Below are 15,000 nucleotides of genomic sequence, written 5' to 3' on the forward strand. Positions count from 1 at the left end.
TAATAATATCAGTATTTTGATGATAGTAATGATATCATTATCGTGATAATAGTAATGATATCATTATCGTGATAATAGCTATATACATATCGCAGACGTATGATAAATTACATTTATTATATTGATCAGTTGTTAATCTAAATTTGACTAATCAGATGGGGCCTTACTATCTTTAGACCCCTCTACATACAACACACTTGATACTACAGTACAAAATGTATATTAAACACTGCATACTACATTGCTGCATACAACAACACACTGCATAGTGTACTACACAATAGATACTACACACTTCACTCACTGAAAGTTTACATGGATGATACACACTAAGTGCTAGATTCTACATTGCTGCATGCTACACACTGTATAATATACGCTGTACTATATACTGCACACTACATACTGTATACTGCACACTTTCTATGAATACTAACTGCAAAATAAGTTAGTATTCATAAAGAGTGTGTAGTATACAGTTTACACGTACACTACACACTATAGTAATATACAATATAAATCTACATATTGCGCAGTGCATACTAACCTATGTTCTACATACTGCACACTACATACTTAATTCTACACATTTATGAATATTAGCTCTTTCTGCAGTATACACAGTAAGCTGTACTCAGATATGTGTGTTATGAATCATAGATGGCACAGTATATTATATTTTGCATACTGTGTACTTAATGTTATACAGCATTCTACACACTGCACACTTTAAACTCCATAAAAATGCTTCGGCACAGCCCTCTGAATTAATGCTCGGAATATGAGCTCATAAATAATTATCGTAAAGCGCTTCTCTAAAGGAAACATTTTCCTTATGTCAGGGAATAAAATGAGGGGGGTGTTGTAAATCATCTCTCCTGTTTGTCCCTGGCTACGAGATCTTGTCAGCACTTTACGGTGGTTTTATCACTCAACTTCACAGTTTCCGTAGAGACGGGTGGTTAGTTAACAGGTTAAAAAGGTTAAGTATATGGGTTGAGTTGGGAACGCGGCCCAAATAAGGTGTGTATTTGATGCTGATTGGTCCTCACAGGAGCGCTAATGTTGGAGAATCTGAATATCCATATACATACTGCATTCTACACGCTGCATACTAAACACTGCATTCTGCATCAATACATACAAAATACTGCATATTATACCTACACACTGCATACTAAACACTGCATTCTACATCCATATGAAATAATGCATGTGTTACCAATATACACTACATACTGCATTCTGTATGCTGTTTACTAAATGCATACTAAACACTGCATTCTAAACACTGCATTCTACATCCATATGAAATATTGCATGCTATACCAATATACACTACATACTGCATTCTGTATGCTGCTTACTAAATGCATACTAAACTGAAGCATACTAACTGCATTCTACATCGATACATACAAATTACTGCATACTACACCTCAATACTGCATACTGATTTGTACATGTTGCATACTAAACTGAAGCACACTAAACACTCAAAGCATTCTACATCAATACATGTTTAGCACCACATACTACACTTACATACTACATTCTAAGTGCTTCATACTAATTACTGCATACTAAAAACTACACACCAAAAAGGTTATACAGCTCAGTTAAATGAACATGGGATTTTTTTTTCATGCCTGTGGATTTATTACCCCCTTAAATCTGTTTAACAGTGCATACTACATGCTGCATGCTACATATATAGAAGATTGCTACTTCACATCCTTAATGCACACTACATTTACGTAATGCACACTACATACTATGAAACTTTTTTCTACACACCATTTATGAACATTTAGTTTGCAATGAAAAGGCTTTACACTACAATACTCAAAGATATATTGTACTCGTCGCATACTTTACATACATTTATGAATACTACATTCTACAATCCATCACATTCCTCAGTACTGTCACATATGTACACTACTATCATGTGCTCTACGTACTTTTGATTACTAACTTATGTTGCAGTCTACATGCTTTTCTACACATTGCATCAGACATCACATATGCACACTATAAACATGTGCTCTATGTACTGCACACTACATACTACAATCTATACACCGTTTTTAAATGCTAACTTAAGTTTCAGTCTACATACTACTCTATACATTACATCATTAAACTAAATCACTTATGTACAATGCTATCCTGTGCTCTACATACTGCATACTACATTCTACAAAGTTTATTAATATTAACTAATTTTGGAGTCTACATGCTACTCTACACATCGCCCCAGACACTATCACATATGTACAGGTTGCATCAGACATCACATGTACATTATTAACGTGCTCTGCATACTGCACACTACATACTACATCATTGTACAAAGTTTATAAATATGAACTTATTTTGCGTGTACATGAAGCTCTACAAATTATATTAGACATCCCATATGCACACTATTATAATGTACTCTTGATAATGCATACTACATACTTCATTCTACACACCATTTATAAATACTAACTTATTTTGCAGTCTACATGCTACTCTACTCATGGCATCATTACACTTTATTACATATGCACACTACTAACATGTGCTCTACATACTGCACACTACATACTACATACTTTATTCTACAAAGTTTTTGTAGAATATGTTACCATATTTTGTAGTGTATTTGCTACTCTACACACTGCATCAGACATCACATATATGCGCACTATTAACATGTGCACTACATACTGCACACTACATACTTTAATCTACATACTATTAATGAATACTAACTTATTTTGCAGTCTACATGCTACTTTACACATTGCATCAGACATCACATATGCACACTATTTACATGTGCTCTATATAGTGCACACTACATACTACAATCTACATACTATTAATGAATACTAACTTATTTTGCAGTCTACAAGCTACTCTTCACATTGCATCAGACATCAGATATGCACACTATTAACATGTGCTCTACATACTGCACACTACATACTATTAATGAATACTAACTTATTTTGCAGTCTACATGCTACTCTACACATTGCATCAGACATCAGATATGCATACTATTAACATGTACTTTACATAGTGCATACTACAATCTACATACTATTAATGAATACTAACTTATTTTGCAGTCTACATGCTACTCTACACATTGCATCAGACATCAGATATGCATACTATCAACATGTGCTCTACATACTGCACACTACATACTATTAATGAATACTAACTTATTTTGCTGTCTACATGCTACTCTACACATTGCATCAGACATTAGATATGCACACTATCAACATGTGCTCTACATACTGCACACTACATACTATTAATGAATACTAACTTATTTTGCTGTCTACATGCTACTCTACACATTGCATCAGACATCAGATATGCATACTATCAACATGTGCTCTACATACTGCACACTACATAGATGTATATTAGTTTTACGAGATCTTGTCAGCATTTTATGGCGGTTTTATCACTCAATGTTGCTGTTTCCATGGAGACGGGCGGTTAGTTAACAGGTTAAAGAGGTTAAGCAGAAGGGTTGAGTTGGGAACGTGGGCCAAATGAGGTGTGCGGTTGATGCTGATTGGTCCTCGCAGGGGTTTCACTTCTCTAATATGACATTTCACAGGTTGATCACGGTGCAGATGTCGGAGAATCTGAGTCTGAATATCCGCGTGCGATGCTTCACGCTGCGTTTCTGATTGGCATGAATATGAATGCGTTGCTTTGTGTGAAAATCAAAGCGTTTCGGCAGACGGCCGGACATCATTATTATGTCGTTTCAGGCTGAGCGTCTCATGAAAAGCGCTCTGTGATTTCTCCATAAAGGCTGATGGTGTATCTGACTGTGCGGCGTGACGGTTTGAACACGTCTCCCGCGTCTCTCCGGGTTTGCGCTTATATTGCGGCTCGTGTCTGCAGAGAAATCTCCAGTCCATCTTCATTTTCTGTGTGTCAGCCGATGTTGGCGTGATAACGGCACTCGGGGTTTGAGCAGTTTCATTGCTGTGGATGTGTTTTAGATGTGGGGGAAATAAGACGCTGCTTTCAGCTTTTGGAGAAATGTGCAATTATTTTAGTTTTCGCTCTGTAAATGAATCTCTCGTCTTTAATGGCATCGCTCCGTTGTGAATTCTGCTGCTTTTTCTGAAATCCTCTGACAGCAATTATGCTTTAGTTGTAATTGCGCTGAATTACGACACTTGTTTTCCTTTCTCAAAGCTGAAAATTGCTTCTTAATGAGTGTTTCACGTTTTGTGGTTAATGCAGCTAAAATCTCTGAAATGGGCTAAACTGACTCGCTTTAAGCGAAGCTCAGATATTAAGTCTTGTTGTATTCTCTCTCTTTAATATGCCGTAAGTGTGTTTTTGTGGTTTTAACTCGTATGTGCATTAAAAAATGACAAAAACCACACATTATTAGACCATTTTTACAATTTCATTCATTTTCCTTCTGCTTAGTTTATTTATCAGGGGATGTCCAACTATTACAGCATGTGTTTTACACAGCAGATGCCCTTCCAGCTGCAACCCAATACTGGGAAACACTCATACACTGTGGGGGAAACCAACACCCGGAGGAAACCCACGCCAACACAGGGAGAACATGCAAACTCCACACAGAAACACCAACTGACCCAGCCAGGACTTGAACCATCTTGCTGTGAGGTGATGGTGCTAACCACTGCGCCACAAGAGAATATTAGAAACTTTTCTTCTTCCACAGACGACTGTTCGATGCGACGCTCACTGATAATGTTAGTTCTCACATTATTTTATTAGATTTTAGTTTATTTTTATTTGACTTTACTTCATTTTTTAAATTTTACATTATTTATTTTGATTTCACTTCATTTCTACTTGATTTTTTTCTTCATTTTTTAATTACTTTTACATTATTTTATTCTACTTTATTTTATTTTATCATTTCATAAAAATGACTTCATTTTTATGTTTTATTTAATTTTTTCTATACATTTATAGACTATTTTTGTATTATGAAGTTTTACTTAGTTTTTATTTGATTTTATTTATTTTGTTCTTGTTTTATTTTGCTTTTCATTTTATTTAGTTTTACTTCATTAATATTTGATCTTGATTTATTATTTTTGTTTTGTTACTTCCTTTTACTTTATTTTTTATTAGATTTTTCTATTTTATTTTATTATTATTTTTGATTTAGATTTTATTTTATTTTACTTCATTTTCAGTTCGTTAATGCTTTATTTTATTTGTATTTTACTTTGATTTTATTAGAAGTTTAATTTATTTTATTTTTATTTTATTTAGATTTTTATTAGATTTTTTATGTATTTTATTATTTTATTTTATTTTACTTGAATTTTATTTAGATTTTTTACATTTTATTTTAATAAAATTTATCCTATTTTTATTTAATTTTACTTCATTTTCATTTGATTTTAATTTATTTTGTTATTTTTATTTTATTCAGCTTTTTTTTCTTTATTATTTTATTTTTCCTCCTTTTTATTTGATTTTAATTAGTTTTATTTTTACATTTGTTTTACTTTGTTTTACTTCATTTATATTTGATTTTGATTTATTTTATTATTTTTGTTTTGTTTTACTTATTTTTATTAGATTTTTCTATTTTATTGACCCAGCCGGGACTCGAACTAGCAACCTTCTAGCTTTGAGGCCACAGTGAAAACCACTGAGCCAGCATGCTGCCCACAAATATAGCTTTTTTACATTAAAGAAGTGTGTGTGTGCGTGCTTGCGTGTGTGTGTGTGTGTGTGCATGCGTGTGTGTGTGTGTGAATGTGAAGGTGTAGAGATCAAGGCCGGAGCGATTCCTCCTGAAGCGGTGCTTAAACATTAATGAGTGCTAATCTTCACGTCGGTGTTTCTGTAACGTCACTAATGCGCTCACTTCGTCAGCTCGTCAGTTTCAGACGTCCAGCAGAAGCGTTCAGAGAGGAGGATCTGCTCAAAGGGAATTATTTATTCAGCAAAGCTTTCCTCATGTTGCATCACGACCCGGACCGGCTCACAACTCTGCTGGAGTCGAGGAAATAAAGGAGTAAATGAAAATATCCTGACTGAGATCTAACACACACACACACACACACACACACACACACACACACACACACACACACAGTTCTGATGTGATAGTTCAGATCTCCAGATCATTGCTGAATCATCAGGAATACCTGTGTGTGTGTGTGTGTGTGTGTGTGTGTGTGTGTGTGTGTGTGTCTGGCTGAATTTTACAAGCACAGATTCTGACAGAGGACCGTGAAGCAGACGCTTTACAAAAGTTGCATTGCTGATCATGATTTGGAGGATGGATAGATCTGTCCTTCACTACACACACAGATCTCAGACACTTTAATCTGATTCATGAACTTGTTTGAAGAACCAAATTAGCCAGAGATCAGTTATCAAGATGAACAGATCCAGGATCTGCCAAATCATCTTAGATCATTTAAGCGAGGTATGAAGAACAGAGCGCTGGTGTCTGTTTTCCTAAAAACAAGAGAAACTGACAGAGCTGGCACATTAAGATGCATTTATTAAAGAAGAGAGTGTTTCTTCTGTCTTTATTTACATATTTTATTAATGTTTTGATTTAAAAGACAATAATTTTATAATATAATAATAATAATATGAATTATTATTATTATTTATTATTATTATTATTTATTATTATTATTGGTGTTATTTGTTATTATTATTGTTATTATTATTGTTTATTATTATTGTTTGTTATTATTGTTTTTGTTATTTATTATTGTTGTTTGTTATTATTGTTTTTGTTATTTATTATTGTTGTTTGTTATTATTGTTTTTGTTATTTATTATTGTTGTTTGTTATTATTGCTTATTATTATTATTTTTTTTATTGTTGTTATTTATTACTCTTGTTGTTTATTATTATTATTGTTTTTTGTTGTTGGTGGTTATTATTGTTGTTTTTATTATTATTATTATTTTTGTTTATTATTATTGTTGTTGTTATTTATTATTGTTGTTGTTTATTATTATTATTGCTTATTATTATTGTTGTTTATTATTATTGTTGTTGTTTATTATTATTATTATTTATTATTGTTGTTATTTATGATTATCATTATCATTATTTATTATTATTGATATTTATTATTAATATTATTATTATTTATTATTACTATTTTTAATCTAACAATTATTATTGTTTGTATTAAAATGTATTATAATATTGCTAATAATAATAATATTTTTATGATTGTTTGGAAATGGTTGAAAAACTAAAAATACTAATTTTTGATTATATATTTTATAATAAGAATAATAACAATTAATAATATTATTTTATTAGAAACTAGGTGAAAAACAAATAACAGTTATTATTGTTGTTGTTGTTTATAATAAATTTTATAATATAATTAATAATAGCAAATTTAAAATAATTATAAGGAACTGAGTCAAAAACTAATAAAAATAGTAAATAAATTGATAATTAGTATAATTAGTTTATTGTAATAATAATAATAGTTAATGTTATTTTTTATTATAACTATTAGTTATTCTCTTAGTTCCTAATGTAAATAATGATGTTTAATAAGATTATCATGCATATAATAGTAAATAATCTGTGTAATCTGAAGTGAATTAAAATATCTGTGTTCGTAAACTGCTGACTGTGTTTTCTCTGTGCTGGTGTGTGTTGTTGAAGTCAATTGTGTTTTCTCTCCCTCTCTCTGTTTGCGTGTGTGTGTGTGTGTGTCAGGTCGTGTGCTGCGTCTGAAGATGTTTCGTGAGGATCACGGCTCCTGGATGACCATGTTCTTCAGCACCATCCTCTCACTCTTCATCTTCTCCCACATCTACAACCTGCTGCTGCTCATGAGCGTGCGCATGCGGTGAGGAAACACCCACACACACACACACACACACACACACACACACACACACACACACACACACACACTCTCTCTCTCCATGTCGGTGAGAAAACACTACATTTAACATACACTCACTCTATAGCGTTGAGAAAAGACACTAGTGTTCAGCTTAAAGAGACATGTAAAGGCTTCACTAGGGTAATTAGGGTAAAGTTAGGGTAATTAGGCAAGTCATTGTATAACAGTGGTTTGTTCTGGAGACAATCCAACACTAATATTGCTGAAGGGGTGAATAATATTGACCTTAAAATGGCTTTAAAACCATTAAGAACTGCTTTTATTCTAGCCGAAATAAAACAAATCAGACTTTCTCCAGAAGAACAAATATTAGAGGAAATACTGTGAACATTTCCTCAATCTGTTCAACATCATCTGGGGAATATTGGAAGAAATTGACAGCAGAGATTTGATCATTTTGACTTTCAACTGTGCATTTGTGTATTTGAAGCTGGTTTAAGCACTGATCTGGGTTCAGTGTCTTGGGTCTGCTTCACATTATGACTGAGAGCGGATTGAGGCTGACTGATCTGAGGTCAGCAGGAGTGTGTGCGGTGAACCCAGAACAGCACATGATGGATGTTCCAGCAGCTTCACAGCGCAGGAGCCGGCGACCGCTGCGTAATGACAAACAGCAGCACTGACTGGAGAAAACAGCAGTCTGACTGATCTGAGAACAGCCTGAAGAGTTACGAGCACACAGATCAGCATCATTCACAGATCTGTAAAACTCACTGCAACTTTCAGCAATACCTCAACACTGAATCCAGCTGAGCTGCTTAAATCAGCCGACACACTACACATGTGCTCTGATCCCTACATAGTCAGCTGACTTACAAGGGGTACATGCAGATTTGATTGTAAACCTACACTCATTCATTCATTCATTCTCCTTCAGCTGAGTCCCTTCATTCATCAGGGGTCGCCACAGCGGAATGAACCACCAACTATTCCAGCATATACTTTACAAAGCGGATGCCCTTCCAGCTGCAACCCAGTACTGGGAAACACCCATACACTCATTCTCACACACACTCATACACTTCGGCCAGTGTAGTTGGTCAGTTCCCCTATAGCGCATGTGTTTGGACTGTGGGGGAAACCGGAGCACCCGGAGGAAACCCACACCAACACGAGGAGAACATGCAAACTCCACACAGAAACACCAACTGACCCAGCCGAGACTCAAACCAGAGACCTTCCTGCTGTGAGGAGACAGTGCTGCCTAATTTACAGTTATGTTTACAGGTATTTCTCATGTTTCTAAAGCTGATCAGGGGTCAGTTGTTCAGGGTGTAGTGCAGAGTGTGTCAGACAGGGGGTGCTGTTGTACAGTCTCTCACACACACACACACACACACACACACTGCAGCTCTGGCAGCACGACTCTGTTTCAGCCTCTGTCAGGAGAAATTACTGTTTACACCTGTGAGGAGAGACGACCTGAGAGAGTCCTGCAGCGCGCTCACACACACACACACACATTCATATACATACACACATGTATATAAATACACACATGTTCACTGATACAATCTCTCACACAAACACTCGCACTCTATCACACACACACTCAAACACAGACAGAACTCTCTTTATCACACACACACTCTGAACACACACACACACACACACACTGAACACACACATACACATTCACTGATACACACACACACTCTCTTTCTCTCTCACACACACACACTAATCACACTCTCTCTCACACACACACTCAACACACACTCTCTCACACTAAACACATTCTATCTCACACACACACTCAACACACACACACACACACACACACACACTAAACACACACTCTCACACACTAAACACATTCTATCTCACACACACACTCAACACACACACACACACACACACTAAACACACACTCTCACACACACACACACACACACACACACACACACACACACGCTAAACACATTCTCTCTCTCTCACACACACACACACACTAAACACTCACACACACATTCTCTCTCATACAGACACACTAAACACACTCAATCTTTTTCTCTCGCACACATCTTTCACACACACTCAAACACACTCTCACACACACCAACACACACAGAACTCTTTCTCACACACACACACACACACACACTCACAAACTCATGTTCACACACAAACACACACAGAACTCTCTGAAACAAACACACATACACTAAACACACACACACACACACACACACTCTGTCATTGTTCTCTGGGAGTGATCAACTCTGTCAGTGATGTCAGATGAAGTCAAGGAAGTGTGTGTGTGTGTGTGTTTGTGTGTGTGTTTGGAAACATCAACAGAAAAGCAAAGCGATGTCCAGCAGGAGAGATGAAGCCTGTTTGGGGAACACACTCCTCTTCATCAGCTGCACTGCATCATCATTTTCAGCCGCTGTCATGTTTTCCTCTCATTATATTCTCATAACACACTCATGAAAATAATCCTGTCAGTCGCTGTCAGACCAGCACACACACTTACATTTAGCACAGCAAACACTGCAGCACGCGCGTCATGATCACCCCACAGTGGATCGCTCCAAATGTCTTTGACAGTTTTTAATTGTCAATCATCTCATTATGCATGGGTGGAGCAATTGAAAAGGGCGGGGTTATTTGCTGTCGCAATACATAGTGTGGGTGGAGCAGTGATAAGGGCAGGGTCTGAAGTGGGCGGGGTCAGTGTTTGTCCTCGTTAGCTCCTCAATGCCAGGCGTGGGCTCCAGGCGTACATCATGTGCTAATTAAGCAGAGTTATTTAATTAAGAGTGCAGCGCGCATGCAGATCGCATTACTCACGGCCAATTAGGAGGCACATCTGCACACGCTCAGAGAGAGAAACACACACTGCAGACACAGCCAACAATACAGCTCTATATATCTGATGCTTTATAACAGTAGATTATAATGATGATGATGATGATATATATTATTATGATTATAATGACTTATTATTTACAATATTTTAAAAATAATTAAGATATCACTGTTTTCTCTGGACTTTCTCTGATATCTCACACACACACACACATTCTCCAGCAGAAACAGCTCATCTCCTGCTGTCTGACATTAGAACACAGACTCCACCCACTATACATCATGCTCCACCCACTACACTACAGGCTCCTCCCCCTGTCCTACATCCTCATGATTGATTGTGCGCTTCAGATTCTTCATCAGCTGACCCAGTTTAGCCACAAATACATTCATTTACATATTCATACCTTCTGCCACTGAAGCAGCGCGTGTGTGTGTGTGTGTGTGTGTGCTGTTACAACATTTCCTGTATATCTCTGCCATCTTTGTGTGTCTGTGTTCATGTATTTGTGTATTTATCCATGTTTTGTGTGTGACTATGTGTGTATTTGTGTGTGTGTGTGTGTGTGTGTGTGTGTGTGTGTGTGTGTGTGTGTGTGTGTGTGGGGAGGGGGGTTTGAGGTTGTTTGTGAGTGTGTATGCATTTGTTTGTGTGTCTTTGTGTGCGCATTTATGTTTGTGTGTGTGTGTTTTGTGTGTTAGTGTGTCGCTCTGTGTGTTTGAGTGTGCATGTGTGTGTGTATCTGTGATTGTGTGTTAGGAAGTGTTTGTGTTTTGTGTGTGTGTTTGTATGCATGATTGTGTGTGTGTGTGTGTGTGTGTGTGTGTGTGTGTGTGTGTGTGTGTGTGTGCACAATGTATGTTTTGTGTGTGTTTGGATGTTTCTCTGTGTGTGTGTGTGTGTGTGTGTGTGTTGTGCTGTGTGTTCGAGTGTATCTGTAAATGTGTATGTTTCTGTGTATGTGTGTCTGTGTTTATGTGTTAAGGTGTGTGTGCGTGCGTGCGTGTGTTTGTTTGTTTGTTTGTGTGTTTCTCTGTGTGTCTCTCTGACTGTGGGTTTGTTTGAGGTTGTTTGTGTGTCTGTGTGCACATGTGTGTGTGTGTGTGTTTGTGCTCGTGTGCTTTGTGTGTTAGCATGTCTCTGTGTGTGTTTGAGTGTGTCTGTATGCATGTATATTTTTTGCATGCGTTTGTGTGTGTGTGTGTGTGTGTGTGTGTATGCATTTGTTTGTGTGTCTCTGTGTGCGCACTTATGTTTGTTTGTGTGTGTGTTTTGTGTGTGTGTGTGTGTGTGTGATTGTGTGTGTCTGTGATTGTGTGTTAAGAAGTGTTTGTGTTTTGTGTGTGTGTTTGTATGCATGATTGCGTGTGTGTGTGTGCACAATGTATGTTTTGTGTGTGTTTGGATGTTTCTCTGTGTGTGTGTGTGTTGTGCTGTGTGTTCGAGTGTATCTGTAAATGTGTATGTTTCTGTGTATGTGTGTCTGTGTTTATGTATTAAGGTGTGTGCGTGTGTGTGTGTGTGTTTGTTTGTGTGTTTCTGTCTGTGTGTCTCTGACTGTGCTTGTGTGGGTTTGTTTGAGGTTGTTTGTGTGTCTGTGTGCACGTGTGTGTGTGTGTGTGTGTGTGTGCATGTAAGTGTTTGTGCTTGTGTGCTTTGTGTGTTAGCATGTCTCTGTATGTGTTTGAGTGCGTCTGTGTGTGCATATATATTTTTTGCATGCGTGTGTGTGTGTGATTGTGTGTTAAAATGTGTTTGTGTTTTGTGTGTGTGTATGCATTTATTTGTGTGTCTCTGTGTGCACATTTATGTGTTTGTTTGTTTGTGTGGTTCTCTCGGTGTGTGTTTCTGTGTGTGTTTGTCCGACTGTGTGTGTGTGTGTGTGTGTGTGTGTGTGTGTGTGTGTGTGTGTGTGTGTGTGTGTGTGTGTGTGTGTGTGTGTGTGTGTGTGTGTGTGTGTTAGCACTCTTGCAGTCATCTGTGAGTGTAAACACAGATGCGTGCATCTCATCTTTCCAGATACACACACACACACACACACACACACACACACACACACACACACACACAGTTTGATCAATATCTGCACAATATATACAGTAGATCTCAGTGTGTGAAGGTCATGACCTTTGACCTCCAGTAGAGGCTTGACCTCAGCTTCACCTGATCAATAACCCAGCGCTCTGATGATCGATGCTGTAAGTCATCAGCTGACTCTTCATGTGTGTTATCAGACATGTAGCTGTATGAGTCTGTCAGAATGACACACAACACACTCTCCAACTCTGAGAAACGCAAGGCCTGATTTAAAGCAATACTTCACTCTAGTGCAAAAATGCAGTGTGTGTGTGTGTGTGTGTGTGTGTGTGTGTGTGTGTGTGTGTGTGTGTGTGTGTGTGTGGATAATTCCTCCAGATAATCAGCTGGCTTTATTCTCTGCTTCTGCTCTCCTTAAAGCAGTAATATAATAACGCGGCGGCGGCTCTGACATTTCCTCATGTATTGATTTGCATTTGTACTGTCAGATGTACTTTAGTTCAGTAATCAGCACAAACACATCACAGAGGCTTCAGGAGCTGTCTGACGGCCGTGATCTCACCTGTGTACAGCGGCTTGTTCACCTGCTATTGTCTAATGTGAATATTTGATCCTTTTCCCTCTTTAATTGCTGGATTTACATAAACAAGTCGACTTAATTGCTTAAGGATCGGTTTATTCTGCTAGAAAATGTCATGTTTGGGAGATCATGTACATCCAGATGACATCAGATTTATTTGTCTTCCCAATGTGTTTGTTTTTAATATACACAGTCAGCGGACACTTTATTAGGTACACCTTACTAGTACTGTGTTGGACCCCTTTTGCCTTCAGAACTGCTTTAATCCTTGGTGTCAGAGATTCAACAAGCTACAGGAAATATTCCTCAGAGATTTTGCTCCATATTGTCATGATAGCATCACACAGTTGCTGCAGATTTGTCGGCTGCACATCCATGATGCCAATCTCCCGTTCCACCACATCCCAAAGCTGCTCTATTGGATTGAGCTCTGGTGACTGTGGAGGCCATTTGAGTGCAGTGAACTCATCGTCATGTTCAGCAGTCTGAGATGATTGAGCTTTATGACATGCTGCGTTATCCTGCTGGAAGTAGCCATCAGAAGATGGAGACACTGTGCTCATAAAGGGATTTAATTAAGTTCTTGATATCAACAATATTGTTTCTGAAATCAGGAATGCAGATTGTTGATAACAAGAATCACATTTTTGATATCAAAACTGCATATTCTGAGAATAAAAATGAGTCAAAACGGCTGAACATTATTTTTTTATATCAACAATTACATTTTTTGATTGTTGATATCAGGAATTACATTTGCACCAGCACACACCTGAATCCTTGATATCAGAAATGATGTCATTACTGGTAGGAAAACATTCATGATATCAAAAGTGAAATTTCAACTAGTAATAAACATATTTCTGGATACCTGTACCTTGAATTTTCACTAGTAGTAATTGTTATTTCAGATCTCACCAATTGCTTTTTGGATATGTGCATATATGAATTCATCAATATGCATAGTCATGACCAATTTACATTTTTGATATCAAAAAAGAAAAAGTAAAGTAAAAACTATAGGTCACACTTTACAATAAGGTTCATTAGGTAATGTTAATTAATGCATTTAATAACATGAACAAATCATGAATAATACATTTACTACAGTATTTGTTCATGTTAGTTAACGGTAGTTAATGAAAATATAGTAGTTCATTGTTAGTTCATGTTAACTCATGGTGCATTAACTAATGTTAACAAGCATGGACTTTGATGTTAATAATACATTAATAAATGTTTAATTATGATTAATAAAGGCTGTACATGTGTTGTTCATGATTGGTAAATGCATTAACTATTGACCCTTATTGTAAATTATTGATATCAACAATTGCATTCCCACTAGTTGAAAGTCACCATAGGCTGCTATTCAAGTTGAATTGTTGATATCAAGAATTACATTTCCACTAGTAAACACTATAGTTTTTGGATATCAACAATCGTCTTGACCATGTCTACATGCATTGAGCTGCTGCCATCTGATTGGCTGATTAGAAATTTGTGTTAACAAGCAGAAGGACAGGTGTACCTAATAAAGTGGCCGGTAAGTCAGAATTATTACGCCCGATTCTCAGGCTTGACCATGGGTGTGTCTGAAGTCGGGGCTGATGCGATCATCATAGCAGCGTCAGCCA

General features: G+C 36.9%; 2 protein-coding genes across 9 annotated transcripts in view; one reads left to right on the forward strand and one right to left on the reverse strand.

Moving 5' to 3' along the window:
• twf1a (twinfilin actin-binding protein 1a) overlaps positions 1-15,000 on the reverse strand; it is a 606,573-nt gene that overhangs the window by 30,363 nt on the left and 561,210 nt on the right. The window lies entirely within an intron of this gene.
• The window catches only part of tmem117 (transmembrane protein 117), a 53,575-nt gene that overhangs the window by 12,445 nt on the left and 26,130 nt on the right, over positions 1-15,000 (forward strand). For all 8 annotated transcript variants that reach the window (XR_012399818.1, XM_073941953.1, XM_073941957.1 and 5 more), the window contains 1 exon segment: positions 7,742-7,874. Coding sequence is in view for 5 of the 8 variants with exons in the window: in XM_073941953.1 (XP_073798054.1) it covers positions 7,742-7,874 (133 nt within the window). In the remaining 3 variants the exon portion in view is untranslated.

The sequence above is a fragment of the Danio rerio genome, chromosome 25 (genome assembly GCF_049306965.1).
Source record: "Danio rerio strain Tuebingen ecotype United States chromosome 25, GRCz12tu, whole genome shotgun sequence".
Classification (NCBI taxonomy): Eukaryota; Metazoa; Chordata; class Actinopteri; order Cypriniformes; family Danionidae; genus Danio; species Danio rerio.